The 16,421-nt window shown below is 38.6% G+C and overlaps 1 protein-coding gene across 6 annotated transcripts in view; it reads right to left on the bottom strand.

The window, feature by feature from the left end:
• Positions 1-16,421, bottom strand: part of LOC117288793 (COP1-interactive protein 1-like) — a 74,375-nt gene that overhangs the window by 42,982 nt on the left and 14,972 nt on the right. For 5 of the 6 annotated variants that reach the window (XM_033769632.1, XM_033769630.1, XM_033769631.1 and 2 more), the window contains exons 5-9: positions 9,919-10,122; positions 4,969-5,136; positions 3,950-4,033; positions 2,584-2,646; positions 292-375 (exon numbers count right to left, since the gene is read on the bottom strand). In XM_033769632.1, the coding sequence (XP_033625523.1) occupies positions 292-375; positions 2,584-2,646; positions 3,950-4,033; positions 4,969-5,136; positions 9,919-10,122 (603 nt within the window). Of the gene's footprint in view, positions 1-291; positions 376-2,583; positions 2,647-3,949; positions 4,034-4,968; positions 5,137-9,150; positions 9,165-9,918; positions 10,123-16,421 lie in introns of those variants that run through there. The other variant, XM_033769634.1, reaches the window with a different exon arrangement.

Raw genomic sequence — 16,421 nt, forward strand, 5'->3', positions numbered from 1 at the left:
GTTGTTGATCTCGTACAGCGGCGCTCCGTCCCCCACGAGCGTTAGCGTGAAGACCCGGTCCGTTATTAAAGTGGGGCCGAGGGGGGCTGCGGGGCTCTCGCCCGGCTGCAGTGGGGGCCCGGCACGGGGCCCCGACTTGGTGGAAAGACGGTGTTCTGGGTGCACGGCAAAGTGCAGAGCAGGAGGCACTCGTCGGAGAGGTGGCTCGTGGGGGCCAGCGGGGTGAGCCTGGCTTGTTTTCTCCTCTCTTTAAGTGTGCACCAACCCAACTCTTCTAAATATAAAAAATACCTCCTCTATTGTTTTCCTTCTCTGGTCATGTGACTGCTTTAGTTCTGTTTCTAGATTTCTGATTCGCTGGTCGAGATGAGCCACCTGTTGGATAAACATAAATACATCAAGACCATGCAGAGCCAAGGGCAATTTTCTCATTCACTTCAATGCAATTCATATTATGTCATGTCAGTCTATTGGTAAGGGTTCAAACAAAAATGAACTGATTATAAATTAGATCGACTTAACATCATCTTTAGCAGAGAGTTAATAGTGTAGTTAACATCCGAGCTGATCATTGAGGAGACAGACAGCATAGGATGGAGGATCAGGAGTTGAGGTACATTGTATCTGCTTGTTTGCATCAAAGTGACTGCCATCTCCTACCCAAGTCTGATGACAAATTTGTTCAATGGATGGTTTATGTTACTGTTGACCGTCTCTGCTTTAGATAGAACCTTTTCTTTGCAAGTTTCATCCACATCTGTGTCTATCCCTTGGATTTTCCATGCTTGTTTCACAACCCGCAAGGGGGATCCAGACCAGTTGTATCCATAGAGCTATATATATATTGACGTTTTGAAGCCACCCTGAGCGCAGACATGTTTGATGTGTTGCGTGACTACGGAACGATTTTAATTTTAAGAGAACACACATTGCCGCGATTTGGTTAAATCCGGCATGTGTGCTTTCGTACGCGACTGCCCATTCGCGCACGTCCGCGCTACGAAAACCGTAAGTTCTACTTGATTGACGTACTAAAAAAAGTATACGCGCCTTTTAAACATGAAGCACATGAAGCTTGCAGTTTTGTTCACTCACAGATTGTGCGTTCACATTTGCTGCATTTTTTGCTTCGATGACACATAGAAAAGAACAAACGCACTATCATGCAAATAGCCGTACAATTGCCGTACAAAATTTCAAGCTTTTGTATTGGTTTGTACATAAACATGGATGCGCCCACACGGCTTCAAAACCTTAGTGCATGTATAACAGGGTGTTAGCGCTCTAGTCAATATATATAGCTCTATGGTTGTATCCCATAAGGAGATAAAGACCCCGGTCGAGATAAAAGTTAACCCTAATCAAGATAATTTGCATGACTTAGTTAATGACTAAAGGTAAGGCCATGTTCGAATTGGTGGTTACATCTATGGCTATGGCTGGATCCCCGTGTCATCATGCGATGAAGAATAGGACATCTATGGCTATGGCTGGATCCCCGTGTCATCATGCGATGAAGAATAGGACATCTATGGCTATGGCTGGATCCCCGTGTCATCATGCGATGAAGAATAGGACATCTATGGCTATGGCTGGATCCCCGTGTCATCATGCGATGAAGAATAGGACATCTATGGCTATGGCTGGATCCCCGTGTCATCATGCGATGAAGAATAGGACATCTATGGCTATGGCTGGATTCCCGTGTCATCATGCGATGAAGAATAGGACATCTATGGCTATGGCTGGATCCCCGTGTCATCATGCGATGAAGAATAGGATATCTATGGCTATGGCTGGATCCCCGTGTCATCATGCGATGAAGAATAGGACATCTATGGCTATGGCTGGATCCCCGTGTCATCATGCGATGAAGAATAGGACATCTATGGCTATGGCTGGATCCCCGTGTCATCATGCGATGAAGAAGAGGACATCTATGGCTATGGCTGGATCCCCGTGTCATCATGCGATGAAGAATAGGACATATATGGCTATGGCTGGATCCCCGTGTCATCATGCGATGAAGAATAGGACATCTATGGCTATGGCTGGATCCCTGTGTCATCATGCGATGAAGAATAGGACATCTATGGCTATGGCTGGATCCCCGTGTCATCATGCGATGAAGAATAGGACATCTATGGCTATGGCTGGATCCCCGTGTCATCATGCGATGAAGAATAGGACATTCTTAGTCTAGTTGTAACCATAGCTGTAGCCGTCATTTAAGGTATGGTCTAAGATTGACTTTTGCAGCATATATGTACCTCGTCAGACCCCTATCACTGTTTCTCCTGCAGTGGAGAGATAACCCCCCATGAGGCTTATTACCATTGGGGTTTTCATTTTGCCAGGTACTTTTTGTGCATCTTTTTTCAAATTTTGGTGATTTGGGTGACTTTGGTAGTTTAGGTGATTTTGGTGATTCAAGTGTATTTTAGGTGGCCATGTTTCTCTCATAAGTGAAAGAAATTTTAAGGCGGCTTTACTTGCGAAGCATTGCGCACGATTTAAACCGTATTTTAATGGGTTTAAAGCAGTTAAAAAAGTAGCAAGCTTTTTCTTGCTGCATACATGTACCTCGTCAGACCCCTGTCGCTGTTTCTCCTGCAGAAGAGAGATGGTTTGAGCATGGCTGGCTTTCTGCAAGAGAAAAAACACAACATATACATGTACAAAGTTAAAAAGGAAACAAAGACTGCACTGGAAATACAGGGCTAAGATTTGAGAACTAATGTTATGGGGCTGGCTCAAGGGTTACGTTTGTGCAATAAGTGGATTTGAGTTTGTGTGGTGCTAATTATAACCAGTAATTTTTATAAACCAAAATTGTGGTTCTAACTGACGGGGTAAATTTTAAATCATGGGGGGGGGGGGTTGAATGAAGTAAAAGTTCTTTTAAGCAGAATTTTTAATCTCTAATGACGTCAAAATTATTGTGTCAGCGCTCTACCAACTGAGCTGTCTAGCCATAATTTTGGGGAGTCCATTCCATTAGTGCATTTTAGACAGACAGAATGGGGGACAGGAGACGCGTGTGTACGAGTACTGTTTACAGAGTCTAGTTTCATTTCATTTCATTCATTAGTTTGACAGGTAAAAATTCTAGTACAGACAATAAGAACAGTAAAGAAAACAAAAACATGTACATACAATTAGGAGAAGAAAAAAAAGTAGCACCCCTGATGGATTTTTAAAAAGTAAACTAAATTACTATGGAGTTAATCTTCTGATGCCACAATTTAAGAAGAGACAATAAAGGACATTACGGATGGACGTTATTAAAACATGACATACAGTATAAAAATATAGAACTATACAAGCAGTTAAAACTATAAAAGCACTTAATGGGCATTTTAAAAAAAAAAATCGTTAAAAGAGAGATTCTAGTTGTTATAATGCAAAAGGCACTATAAAACTGAGACTACAAACAGCAGCAAGGTATTTGAATGGGCAAGGCAACTAGAAAGTTAAACTGTTTGTGGCTGCGGATACAGCTCGGACTGTTGCTAAGGGGGTTGCTATTGACGTCTTATACTTCAACACATGATGATGCCAGGCTGCAGCCATAGCCATCAATGAAGACATGACCTGACATCCCCCCTTTTTATTTTTTTTTATTTTTTTATTTTAATATCCGACTTTTCAGCGGATGATGTTTGCACTTGGGTGTCACATTGCCATGGCTCTTGTTATTGTTTGTAATTGTCAGTCCCGCCTCCAAGCACGCCCCCCCCCCATCTTTTTTCTAATAGTTGGATTTGTAGTTTTTAACTGTGGGGTTGGTATTAGGGGACATTCTTTGTGGCAGGATGGCTTTGTAGAGGTGCTGGTCACCTGTTCCTCCTCGCCACTCACTGGCTTGGGATTTTTAGCTATTTTTCTACTTTGTTCTTTATCTATCGATTTGTATGTTTATATTTTTATGCCACAATAATGAGATTACCTCTGAATCTCGTACAACCAGCTCATTTTGCAGCTCATTCACCAAGAAGCGGAGTTTGTCAATATTCTCTTCTTTGCCAACCATCTGCAGGGAGGAAGCAAAAAAAAAATATAAAAAAATCATTAGCCACTTCCTGGACATTCCTCAGTCAGAAAGCCTCTGTCAGTCAGAATCCCCTTGTGCAACAGTAATAACACATACTGATTCTCGCCTTCATGCATCACCGCTGATCCACCGCCCAGTACTTAAGCAGCATACAGCATCAGAGTCCAGCATTCTCCAGAAGACGATCAGAGCATACTGATCGAAACGTCGAGTTAATCCAACGGTTCTTTTCAGAACCACCCCAACTCATTGAGAGATTGTTATTACATGGTGTTACCGCAAACTTTTCTATATACTGATTCTCATCACAAAAAGGGGCCAGACTACTTGCCTTCACAACTTCTGTTTGATCTTCAGGGGAAGGTATTCGTTTGTACATGTACATGAAATCACTCTCAAAGTTAATGGCAATCAAAACTATTGGTTGGAAGCCTACAGCAGCTTTCAATAGTATAAAGCATTTTTCAGAATCATTTCACTTTAAAGACAGTGGACACTATTGATAATGTCAAAGACCAGTCTTCTCACTTGGTGTATCTCAACATATTAGGCTATGCATAAAATAACACACCTGTGAAAAATTTTGGTTGTCGAAGTTGCGCGATATGAATGAACTAAAAAACACCCTTGTCACACGAAGTTGTGTGCTTTCAGATGCTTGATTTCGTGACCTCAAATTCTAAACTTGAGGTCTTGAAATCATATTCGTGGAAAATTACTTCTTTCTCGAAAAACTACGTCACTTCAGAGGGAGCCGTTTCTCACAATGTTTTAAACTATCAACCTCTCCCCATTACTCGCTACCAAGTGAGGTTTTATGCTGATAATTATTTTGAGTAATTACCAATAGTGTCCACTGACTTTAAAGCAAAAAAATTATAGAAAAATTGTGCCCCTAACAGAGCCGTTATTACCTCATACAAAGCGTCTTTTCTATTCTGCTCAGCATGTCTCAGTGTGGTCTTGAGCTTCATTATGGTGATGTCTTTATCCGTTTCGCTAACCATCCGCTGCTGCTCCCTGCCGTGGATGGATGACAATGTCGACTTGGCTGAGTCGAGGACTACGTCCCTGCGTGCAATCTAATAGAATCAGAGAGCACAATTGATGTAATAACAGAGCAAATTTATCATCAATTTTTTCCCCTAACAGTGGCCCGCTGGAAAAATGTGAGTTCAAACACAGACGCCCACTCCAACATTATTACCCCTGGTCAGTGGGCCTAAAATCATTCCTTAAACCATCTCAGCTCCCTGGGGAGTATACAGCCTTGTGCAACAAATGCGCTACTCGCCTAAATCAATCACAAGAACCATCTCTGCCCTCACAAGAACCATCTCTGCCCCCACAAGAACCATCTCTGCCCTCACAAGAACCATCTCTGCCCCCACAGGTACTCATTTACCCCTGCAAGAACATTGTTGTTTGATTTCATCGAAGGATAATCCCCCATGAGGCTTACACCTGTACATGTACACTGCTACCATTCATGCCATTGGGAGTTTTCATTTTGCCAGGCACTTTTTTGTGCATCTTTGTTCACATTTTGGTGATTTGGGTCATTTTGGCTCTTCAGGTGATTTTGGGAATTTTGAAAAAAAAAGTTTTTCATTGACTTTGACAGGTGTATTTTAGGTGGAAATGTATAATTTCTCTCCAAAGTGAAAAAAAATTATAGGGCGGCTGTAATTGCCAAGCCTGGCGCACGTTTTTTTATCCACAGCTATTGTAATGGGTTTAAAGCATGGACACACTTGGGAACTGTAAACACCGGTCCTCTCACTTGGTGTATCTCAACATGTGGCTAAAAGAACAAACCTGTGAACATTTGAGCTCAATTGATCGTCAAAGTTTTACTTCTTTCTCGAAAACTGCTTCACTTCAGAGAGAGGCGTTTCGCACAATGTGTTATACTATCAACCTCTTCCCATTACTCGAGTTACAAAGTAAGGTTGTACTGAGTAATTACCAACAGTGTCCACTGCCTTTAATAAAGTAACAAGCTACACTTCCACAGTGCATTATTTACCAGCTGTATCAGTTTCATGCTGTGTGCGTCAGCAGCACATACTACCAAAACAATGTGTTCAACACACCACTGTTTGATTAACAAAGAAACTGATACTACACCTACATTTATGTGAATCGAGAGGGCCTGACGAAAAGTGGTTTAAAGGCATTGTACACGTTTGGTAATTGTTAAAGACCAGTGTTCTCACTTGGTGTATCCCATCATAAGCATAAAATAACAAGCCTGTGGAAATTTGGGCTCAATTGGTCATCGAAGTTCCGAGAAAATGATGAAAGAAAAAATACCCTTATGGGACGAATTTGTGTGCTTTCAGATAGGGAAAAAAAACACTTCTAGCTAGAAGTCTTTTATTATGTTAGTGAGAAATTACCTCTCTCTCAAAAACTACATTACTTGAGAGGGAGTCGTTTCTCACAACGTTTTATACTATCAACAGCTCTCCAATGCTCATTATCAAGCCAGTTTTTAAGGTAATATTTGTTTTGAGTAATTACCAAATGAATACCTTCCCTTTAACAGTGGGCTTAATGGAATAAAAGTCCGGATATAATCTCATTCTTCATAAATGGAAGTTTAGGGTAAATTATTTGCAAATTATGCAGAACAAACAAAGTTATTGGAGAAGGGAACTTCCCTAATGGGTTATAATAGACTATGAAAGTCTCGTGAGTATTCAAACTTTCAGGACCATTGCGGTCCCAACCATGGAGTTTTGATGTGGGCAAGAATTTTGTTTTGTCAATTTATTTGTTATTGATTAAAGAGTTATGTGTTGTTGGGACTGTAATCTAAGTGATGGGCCCTACAAAATATGAAAGTAAAACCAATTCAGACATTACTTACTAAGAAAACCCATTAATTAATATTGGCCCCAGCTTGAAGTTGCTTACAAAAAAAACCTAAGAATTGTGCCCACCTACCGTCATGAAACGTATGTTAGTGCTTGGTTTGGTCGCAAGAGGTTAATTTTTTTTTAAATATTGAAAACTCCTGAGCTGGGAAATCATTGATCTCAAATATCTGCTTCATTTGAGGCATTACTTTGTCCTTCAGTAAATTATTAAATAGTCTATTAATTTAACATGCAAATTTAACATCTACTATATCGTTGCGGTACCCGCTGCCAAAACATAGGATTCGAACTGCCTATAGTGTAGCTACCGGGCAATCTCGGTAGTCTAGTTGGTAAGACACTGCTCTAGAATTGCAAGGGTCGTGGGTTTGAATCCCACCGAGTATTATGCCTGTGATATTTTTTTACAGGACTCTGGAAAGTACTGAGTATACTGAACACACATCGGTGTATGGGTAAAAAAACAAAATTAATATTCTTTATCCCCGATGCAAATTTAACATTTATTATTAAATAGTCTGTCAATATTTCAAAAATTGAAATTTGGTGTGGTCATGTGTGTCAAATAAATTTTGAGTTTTTTTTGAAAAATATACATAGTACACGTATGTAGATTATTCTGAGGGCCACCTTACCTCTTGAAAGAATTGTTCAGCAAAAAAAAAGGAAATGCATAAATAAGGCAAGGGCCAAATTATGTACATTGTAAATGTTATCCAGCCATTGCAATATTTTATATTTGGTTAAAGCAAAGATGGGGGGAAAAAAAGAAGAAAAAAAAGTGAAAACCCATTAGTGACACATAATACCTTTTTTTTTGTACCTGATGGCAATCTATCACCAAGAACATGTCATGAACTTAGCAACATGTAAAGGTTCATTCCTATGTTGTACATAATTGTGTGCATTGTGTACTCTATAACCTACATCAATATTTGCATCAAAAACACCCTTGGGCATTCAACTCTGTATTGAGTTTTAAAGGGTATACATGCAAGACATGCTCAAAGGAAAAATTTACCTAAAGATGTATTTTTTTTGCATTTGATTGTTTGAATCCTACTTTAATAAAGATGAATGCATCAAAACTGCCATGTGGAAATTTCATTTAAAAAGGTAGCCGCCATTTTGAGATATTGCCGAAAATCCAGAGCGAATAATGTCCATTTGGAAGAATAATCCCTAATACTAGGAATACACAATCTGAGCAACATTTCAGTATCTAGCTCCTCAGATCAAAATGGGGCGTAACACTTATAAAGTTTTTACATTGAAGTTAAATATATTTCTTAAAATGTGTAACAATTTCAATAGCTTTTATACATAGTTTGTATGGCCATTAATTCTAAGAATGATAAATCAAACTTTTCCTTTAAACTTATTTCAATGAAAAAAAATCACTACGGCAATTTTTTCCTTTGAAAAGGCTCCGATAGATGTCATGCACTTCATTACAATGTCTGACTCCCCTGTTCACTTCACCATTATCACATTATACGATCAGCATAATTTTGTTATGGCATTCTGAATAACATACAGGGCCCAATTTCATAGAGCTGCTTATAAGCACAAAATTTTGCTTAGCAAAAAAATCCTTGCCTAGTAAAGTCAGATTACCGGCCAAGAATCCACTCAATTGTTATACTAAGTAAACAACAGCTAAATACCAGTCACAAGCAATGTAAATGGCATGAAATTTTGGCCAGTAACATGTGTAAATAAGCGAGCTATTTTCGTGCTTAAGCAATTTTTTTGCTTAAGCAGCTCTATGAAATTGGCCCCAGGTTGTAAATGCTTTCTATCCTTTCCAGAATGTATGATTGCGTTTTGTGGCTCTGTACGAGATGTCTTCAGTTGCAATGTTTGCTATCAGCTTTTCATAACAATTTTGTTTCCCCCTTTCACCAAGGAGTATTATTTAAGCAATCTATATTCTGTACTTTCGCCGAGTTCTGTGAAAGAAACTCCACAGGCAATTCATTCAAGTGGGATTGATTTAAACCAACAACCTTTGCATTGCTAGAGTAGATGTCTTTACCACAAGACCATTTGAGTGTATTAAACAAATTTTTAATCCGCGGGTCGTTGGTTTGAATCCCACTCTAGTCTATTCTTTGTTCAACCACAAAAATCATTTCAAAATTTACCCAGTCAGTTTCCCGTGTGGTTTATTTAAATTTTTAATGACAAACAAAAAGAGTCTAAGTATACCTCTTCTGCAGAGCTCATTCTGCCATCTCGAATATTCTGCAGCTTCAAATATATTTGAAGGCATTTTCAAAACTAATGACTGATGAACAAAAAGAGTCTGAGTATACCTCGTCTGCAGAGCTCATTCTGTCATCTCGGCTATTCTGCAGCTTCAAATATATTTGAATAAGGGAATCAATGTGTGGTGAAGAGGTTTTCAGCAAGTGGTTTAAACCCAAACGAGGCCTGGTTCTTGATAATTTTACTAAGACGAAGTCAAGGTAAATTATCAAGAACCAGGCCTCGGCGGGTTTAAACCACTAGTTGGAAACCGATTCAACACACTTTGATTCCTATTCATAAATACCTTTTCAGTCAAAAAACATCAACACTTTTGGGTCAAAAAGTAAAATTAATGCAAAAATTATAATTGTTCAATGATTTCTTTCAATTCAACACAACACCCCTCCAGCTATGAAATGGTAAGGCCCTCAGGTAAACAACTCCTTATAAGGGAATGCTGTGCACGTATCGCGTGATGTGGCATAACTGTTTCAGCCGTTGCTCTCGACCAATAGGAATGAAGAAACTGTCTTATAAGCACAGGTGCAAACTCGCATGTCACGCCCATGTTTCAACACTTTTTACTGGTCATTTTATAAACAAAGGTTTATACACACCCACGTAATGCGCTCTCCACCAATAGGAATAGCGAAACTGTCTGAGGTATTTATGAATGCATCTGTAAAACTAATGAACGACGAACAAAAAGAGTTTTTAAAAGTATACCTCTTCTGCAGAGCTCATTCTGTCATCTCGACTATTTTGTAGTTCATTTTGCAGCTTGACTATCAGTCCATCTCGATGGGCAAGCTGGGACTTGAGCTCCTCTATATGACCCTGCATGATGGCATCGATCGATGGGATGTCTCGAGGCCCTGGCCCCAAGACCTGATCCTTGGAGACGATCCGTAGTGCCTCTAACCTGCCAAACTGAGACAAGACAAATCAAGTTTAATCCAAAGCCTGCAATTTCTTTAGATCTGCTATAAGAGAGATTTTTCTGCCCGGCAAAAAAGCCACTTCAGGCATGGAAACTCATCTTTGAGAGGGCAAGGTAATTTTCATTTTACAAAGGGCACTTCTACTGGAAAACCTTAAAGTATGTTTTCCAAAAAGACAACTGCGCCTCACAAACAAAATTGAAATAAAAAAAAAACAATAAAAGCAAAAAACACACACACAAACAGCACATGAAATAGCATATTAAAGAAATATATAACATTAGCAACATATTTAAACCTACGGGATATAAGCCAGGCAAAGAAACAAAACAAATACTTGAGCTTCCACCTCAATAATGTGGAAAAAGAAACACTATGACTTTTCACAATTTTGTATAGATGTGAACAAAATAGGTCCAATACATGAACAACTTTACAATTCACAAATGAGGATGAAAGCGTCTGTATCAGATTGCAATTATAATTTCTTCCAGACGTTTTATTCATCTTCAAAATAAGACAACCTCCATGGAATAGAATTTTATGATGAAAATCTGGAGCCGATGTACATGTTAATGTACCATCCAGTGTCCATACTACTGCTCTATTGACGCTTAAAGATATTGTGCAGGATTGGTTGAGCTGACAAAATAGTTGCAGACAGTGTTCATGTTTTGTGTGATCAACAATACATGAACACATGAAAAAACAAAACTTTGATAAATATTGATGCTTTTTATCCATACGATCCGATAAAAATGCTATTCTTGAAATAAGACTCAAACAAATTTATTTCATAAACAATAATTGTTGTGTCATTCCCTAAACAAATTTTCTAATAAGAATTTTGGGAGTGGCACATGATAAGGGCACCAGGACACTATTGGTAATAACTCAAAATAAATGTTGGCATAAAACCTTACTTGGTAACGAGTAATGGGGAGCTGTTGATAGTATAAAACATTGTGAGAAACGGCTCCGTCTGAAGTATCGTAGTTTTTGAGAAAGAAGTATTTTCTTACTAAGATATTTGAATTGCATTTTCGACTTCAGCTGAGGTCGTGAATTCAAGCATCTGAAAGCACACAATTTGTGTGACAAGGGTGTTTTTCTTCCATTATTCTCTCGCAACTTCGACGTCCAATTGAGTTAAAATTTACACAGGTTTGTTATTTTATGCTTGTGTTGGGATACACCAAGTGAGAATACTGGTCTTTGACAATCACCAAAGGTGTCCTACGCCTTTGAACAGTTTCTTGTTCTTCCATACCATTTTTACCAGCGTACCAATCCTGTATAACACCTTTAAGGTTGAATTAAAAACAAAACCCTTTGCTTGATTTGGATTGTATTTTGTTCAGGGTCCCTGAAGTAATGTCTGTGTGTTTATGCAGGTGCAGCTGAAAGAACAAGACTTAGTAATTTGCCGTCTCCGTAATCCACTAAGGTCTTTTCTTTGTATTCAGAAATTTCCGGACTACACTTAATTTCTACTCTTCATTTATTCCGTTCATTACTAGCTACCATGTCCAGTTTGATATTTGTTCATTATAGTCAACTGATCACATGATTTATATTGTACATGCACTTCATGTTATTTACTTTGTCCTTGTAGATTTTGTTTAAAGACACTGACACTATTGGTATTTGTCAAAGACCAGTCTTCTCACTTAAAATAAAATAAAAAAACCTGTGAAAATTTGAGATTGCGAGATAATAATGAAAGGAAAAAACACCCTTATCACACAAAATTGTGTGCTTTCAGTTGCTTGATTTCGAGACCTCAAAATCTAATTCTGAGGTCTCGAAATAAAATTGGAGGAAAATTACTTTTGTCTCGAAAAACTAAGTTACTTCAGAGGGAGCCGTTTTTCACAATGTTTCATACTATCAACAGCTCTCCATTACTTGTTACAAGTACTACATGTACCAAGTAAGGTTTTATGCTAATAATTATTTTGAGTATTTACCAACAGTGTCCAGTGTCTTTAAAATAATAATTATAATAAAAGCTCCTTATATATACATAGTGCAAATATCCGTCACTCAGTGAATATTTGGATTTGGAAATACACTTTATTTCATAATAATAACAACCATAAATGTTTCAGGAGGCCCCTGTCAATAAAAACTCCATCCACATTAGGCTCTCTCCATCCTGCACTAACGTAAGACCATCTTCATAATAGATTTTATGACTTGGATGTCTCTGTTTCTACATCAGGGACTAAAAGGAATTGAAAATGGGAGGAGGGATGGCAAAGATCCCAGCTGCAAGATTCTCCACGCTGCTGTAATAAGATTTTAATTGAACACCAGAGGCTGTAATAGTACATTATGTAGACACTGGAACAAACCTACTGACATTATGTGTAAATATGATAGGCTGACTGTAGGGTGTACATTGCCGACAACAAAATGTACAATTTTGTTTGTTTTCTTTTTTTAGGTGTTCTTTCTGTCAAGACTTCTTGGAACTCAGCAAACTCCCACGATGGGATAGGAACACCATGCTGGCAACAGCCAATAACATCAATTTAAAGTCTGTGATTTTTTAATTGAACAACTCAACAAATTGTCATTTAATACCTAGACAAAAAAACATTCTAGTCATTTTGAAATCAGCGTATACAGAGCTTAGGGTTTCGAACACCAGCGGCTGAACCCACAAACTTGTGATTGCAAGTCCTGCAGCCTACTTGCACCGTGTGAGTTTAATGTCAATCTGTGGCGTTTGTGCTTTGCCTCGTGCAAAAAGTACCCAGAGCCCTTTAAGAGACACAAAGCAAAGCTAACAAGCCTTTCAGGAAATCTAATCGGAGCCCTGCGCTTTCAAACCTTAAAATAGACTCTCAATCATTATTCCGAAGCAATAATAACATCATGCATCAGATGTAATGAGAGATGTTCCTCCTCCATGAATCAATTATTATTATACGATATTAAAGAAAGAAGGGGGTGTTGAGCATCTAATGTGATCAAATTGCCTGCATGGTCATTTCAACGCAATTTAGCCCTGCCAAGAGGCTTCCATCCCAAAACCCAAACTGGGTTTCTTTTATTTGCTCATCCACTGGTTAACAAATAATGAAATCTCTTTGAGCGCAATGGTGATAATATTTGGATGAGTTGAAAGATGTTTTGTATAACACCCAAGCAGATCCTTGCCATTTGATTGGAGGATTGTCCGTCACGTGATAGCAAATAAAAGTACCATTGCACGCTGAGTCACTCACCGTGCTTTTTTGTTCCAGCCGAAAAGTACCATTGCACGCTGCCAGCGTGCTATAGTACTTTTCGGATGGAACGAAAAAGCTGAGTAAAAACTTCACTGCATGCGCGTGTCTTTGTTAACGCAGCAGTGTTACTGCAAGGCATATTAGTAAAATTACTAGCATTCGGCTTCTGCGTGTCTCAAAATAGCTGTACAGAACGCACATTGTGACTGTTGAATCCAACAGGCCGACCCAAAGAGAAACGGGTGTAATTTCACAACTAAAAATTGTAGGCCTACGCTTTGTTTGTTTTGGAAGTTGTATCTTCCAATCAAAATGACAAATATCTACTGGGATGTTATATAAAACAAATAATGAATGTTTTTCATTCGTGCAATAGTGCAAACATTTTCATTCGTTGAAAGCTGGAATGTTCCATTCAACTCGGCTCCGCCTCGTTGAATAGAACATTCCATCTTTCAACTCATGAACATATTCGCACCATTGCACTCATAAACATTCATTATGTGTACGATTGAACTCGATTGAACTCTCGGCTTTGCCTTGTTGAAGGGAACACACCACCTTTCAATGAATGAAAATATTCTCTTCATTGCACGAATGCAAAAAATGTATTATATAAACACCAAGGTTGATCTTTGTCATTTTGGAGGAAAAACCAATCACCAACATGTACAAGTAGGGATTTAAAGGCACTGGATACTATTGGTAATTACTAAAAATAATTATTAGCATAAAAACTTGCAGTTTGGTAAGACGCAATGGGGAGCTGTTAAGCCATTATGAGAAACGGCTCCCTCTGAATTAACGTACTGTATGTAGTTTTCGAGAAAGAAGTAATTTTCCACGAATTTGATTTTGATCACTTCAGAGTTAGATTTTGAGGTCCTGAAATCAAGCATCTGAAAGCACACAACTTCGAGTGACAAGGGTGTTTTTTTTCCCCATTATTATCTCTCAACTTCCACAACCAATAGAGTTCAAATTTTCACAGGTTTATATTGAGATACACCAAGTGAGCAGACTGGTCTTTGACAATTACCAATAGTGTGCAGTGTCTCTAAGCAAGATTATGGTCATGTATTACGGCTGTGGTATTGCGATTCACAGTAAGCGCATAGAACAACAAACTCTGAGTGCTTATTATAAGGAACTTCGTTGTCCTTTCTTTGTCAGTTTCATTGTGACATTGGTATTTTTAATGGGAAACTATTACTCCAAAAGCAAAAAACAAACTATATTTACCACGCTTGACTAACGCCTTGAAATGGTTAACTATTTTTGAGAATTGCCTGTTTTAGTGTTGGGCATCACAATATATTATATTTTATTGTTTTAGCTTAATGTAGATAAGAGCAACAACAACTGAACAATGAACTTTAAACACAAAAACAAAAACAGTACATTCTGAGATCAGTTCGATATGCCAACAAATCTTAGTGAGTTCTTCCCACACATTATGAATAATACACATTACCCCAGGTTGCCGTAGCAACATGATACCCATAGCAACCTTAATGTGGTGAGGGAGTATTATCATTAGAAATAATAGCAATTCAAATCTCTGAACAGCATCTGGATGTTTTCTTCTTTCTTGATCAGATTATTATTGCACAATCAAAATAGGGACACACTTAGAGGCACTAGTGGTAATTACTCAAAACAATTGTTTTCATAAAAAATTACGTGGTAACGTTCAATGGAGAGCTGACGATAATATTAAACCTTGTAAGAAACGGCTCCCTCTGAAGTAACATATTTTTTTGAGAGAGGTAATTTCTCACTCAAATAGTTAAGTTTTCAGGCCTTTGCCCTTTTACTAGGTGTCAGAAGCACACAAATTTGTGCAACTTTGATGACCAATTGAGTCCATTTTCACAGATTTGTTATTTTTTATGCATGTTGGGAGACACCAGAGTGAGAATACTGGTCTTCTGACAAAATTACCAAACGCATCCAGTGCCTTTAAACGCAGTGGCAACGATAATTTTCTTAAGGCGAATTGTGCAAAATGCATGTTGGTGAGAAATAGCTCAAGCCTTGAGCAAGTGTCTTTCAATTTACCATTGCTCTGTGCACATGACAAGTATAGAATCTTTCCCAGCATAGCCTCTTATACTTATGTATGCAAACATCAATTAAAAATATCGACACAAACAGTGATGCGTGCTGTTTATGAGGTCTTGTAAGGGTGGGTAAGTCTATTGAATGTATTCCAAGCAACACATTGGCAGAGCTCAAATTTTTCATGGCAGACCCGAGGTCAGTAGTTTTACATGTTGTGTTGGGACAATAAACTTTTTACTGGACAGGTCGGGCTGTCTTGTGTTTTACAATTGAATTTAAGTATACCTCCCTGTGTAACATCTTGAACATAAACTAATCATGTTCAAATGCTGACCTCCAGTCTGGAAACATTTAAATTGTGTTGAGATTGTATACTCACAGGCCTGAATGCTTCATTTTTGAAAGGGCAAGGGGTTTATAAGGCATTTTCTCCTTGGTAAATTGTAAATTTCTCCTGGGAGCAATTTAAGGACACCAAGGCAATGGCAGGGGACATGGAGGCAAGGCAACCCCCCTATAAACCAGGCCTGATGATGCTTCACAAAGGCCAAAGCCTTGGTGCCCTTGAAACAGTAGATATTTATATTTTCCTCACAGGGGGGGGGGGGCTCTTTACTGAGCTGAAAATGCCTTGGGTGCCCCAATTTCCATTTCATAAACGAATCATACAACCTGAAAAACATAAAGTGACTTCTGAATGGCACCAGAGCACTTGCAGAGAGGTTTAAGTTCCGCTCATTATGTTTGACTTTTCTTTCTCAAATGCAACACAATTTGAAAATTTACCCTGTCAGTTTTCTTGTGTCTCATGCTTGCGGTTTATTACTTCCAGGTAATATTGAGAGGTGAGATTGTAAAGTGGGAAAAATTAATCAGCCGTGCAAAATGTAATATCCTGTGGTTCTACACAAATAGAGTTGCCTGGGGCAAAATGCCATAGCAAGCAAGTGTTGTGAATCTTCAGCTTATGGAGCCGTACATATCA

The sequence above is a fragment of the Asterias rubens genome, chromosome 4, assembly GCF_902459465.1.
Source record: "Asterias rubens chromosome 4, eAstRub1.3, whole genome shotgun sequence".
Lineage (NCBI taxonomy): Eukaryota > Metazoa > Echinodermata > Asteroidea > Forcipulatida > Asteriidae > Asterias > Asterias rubens.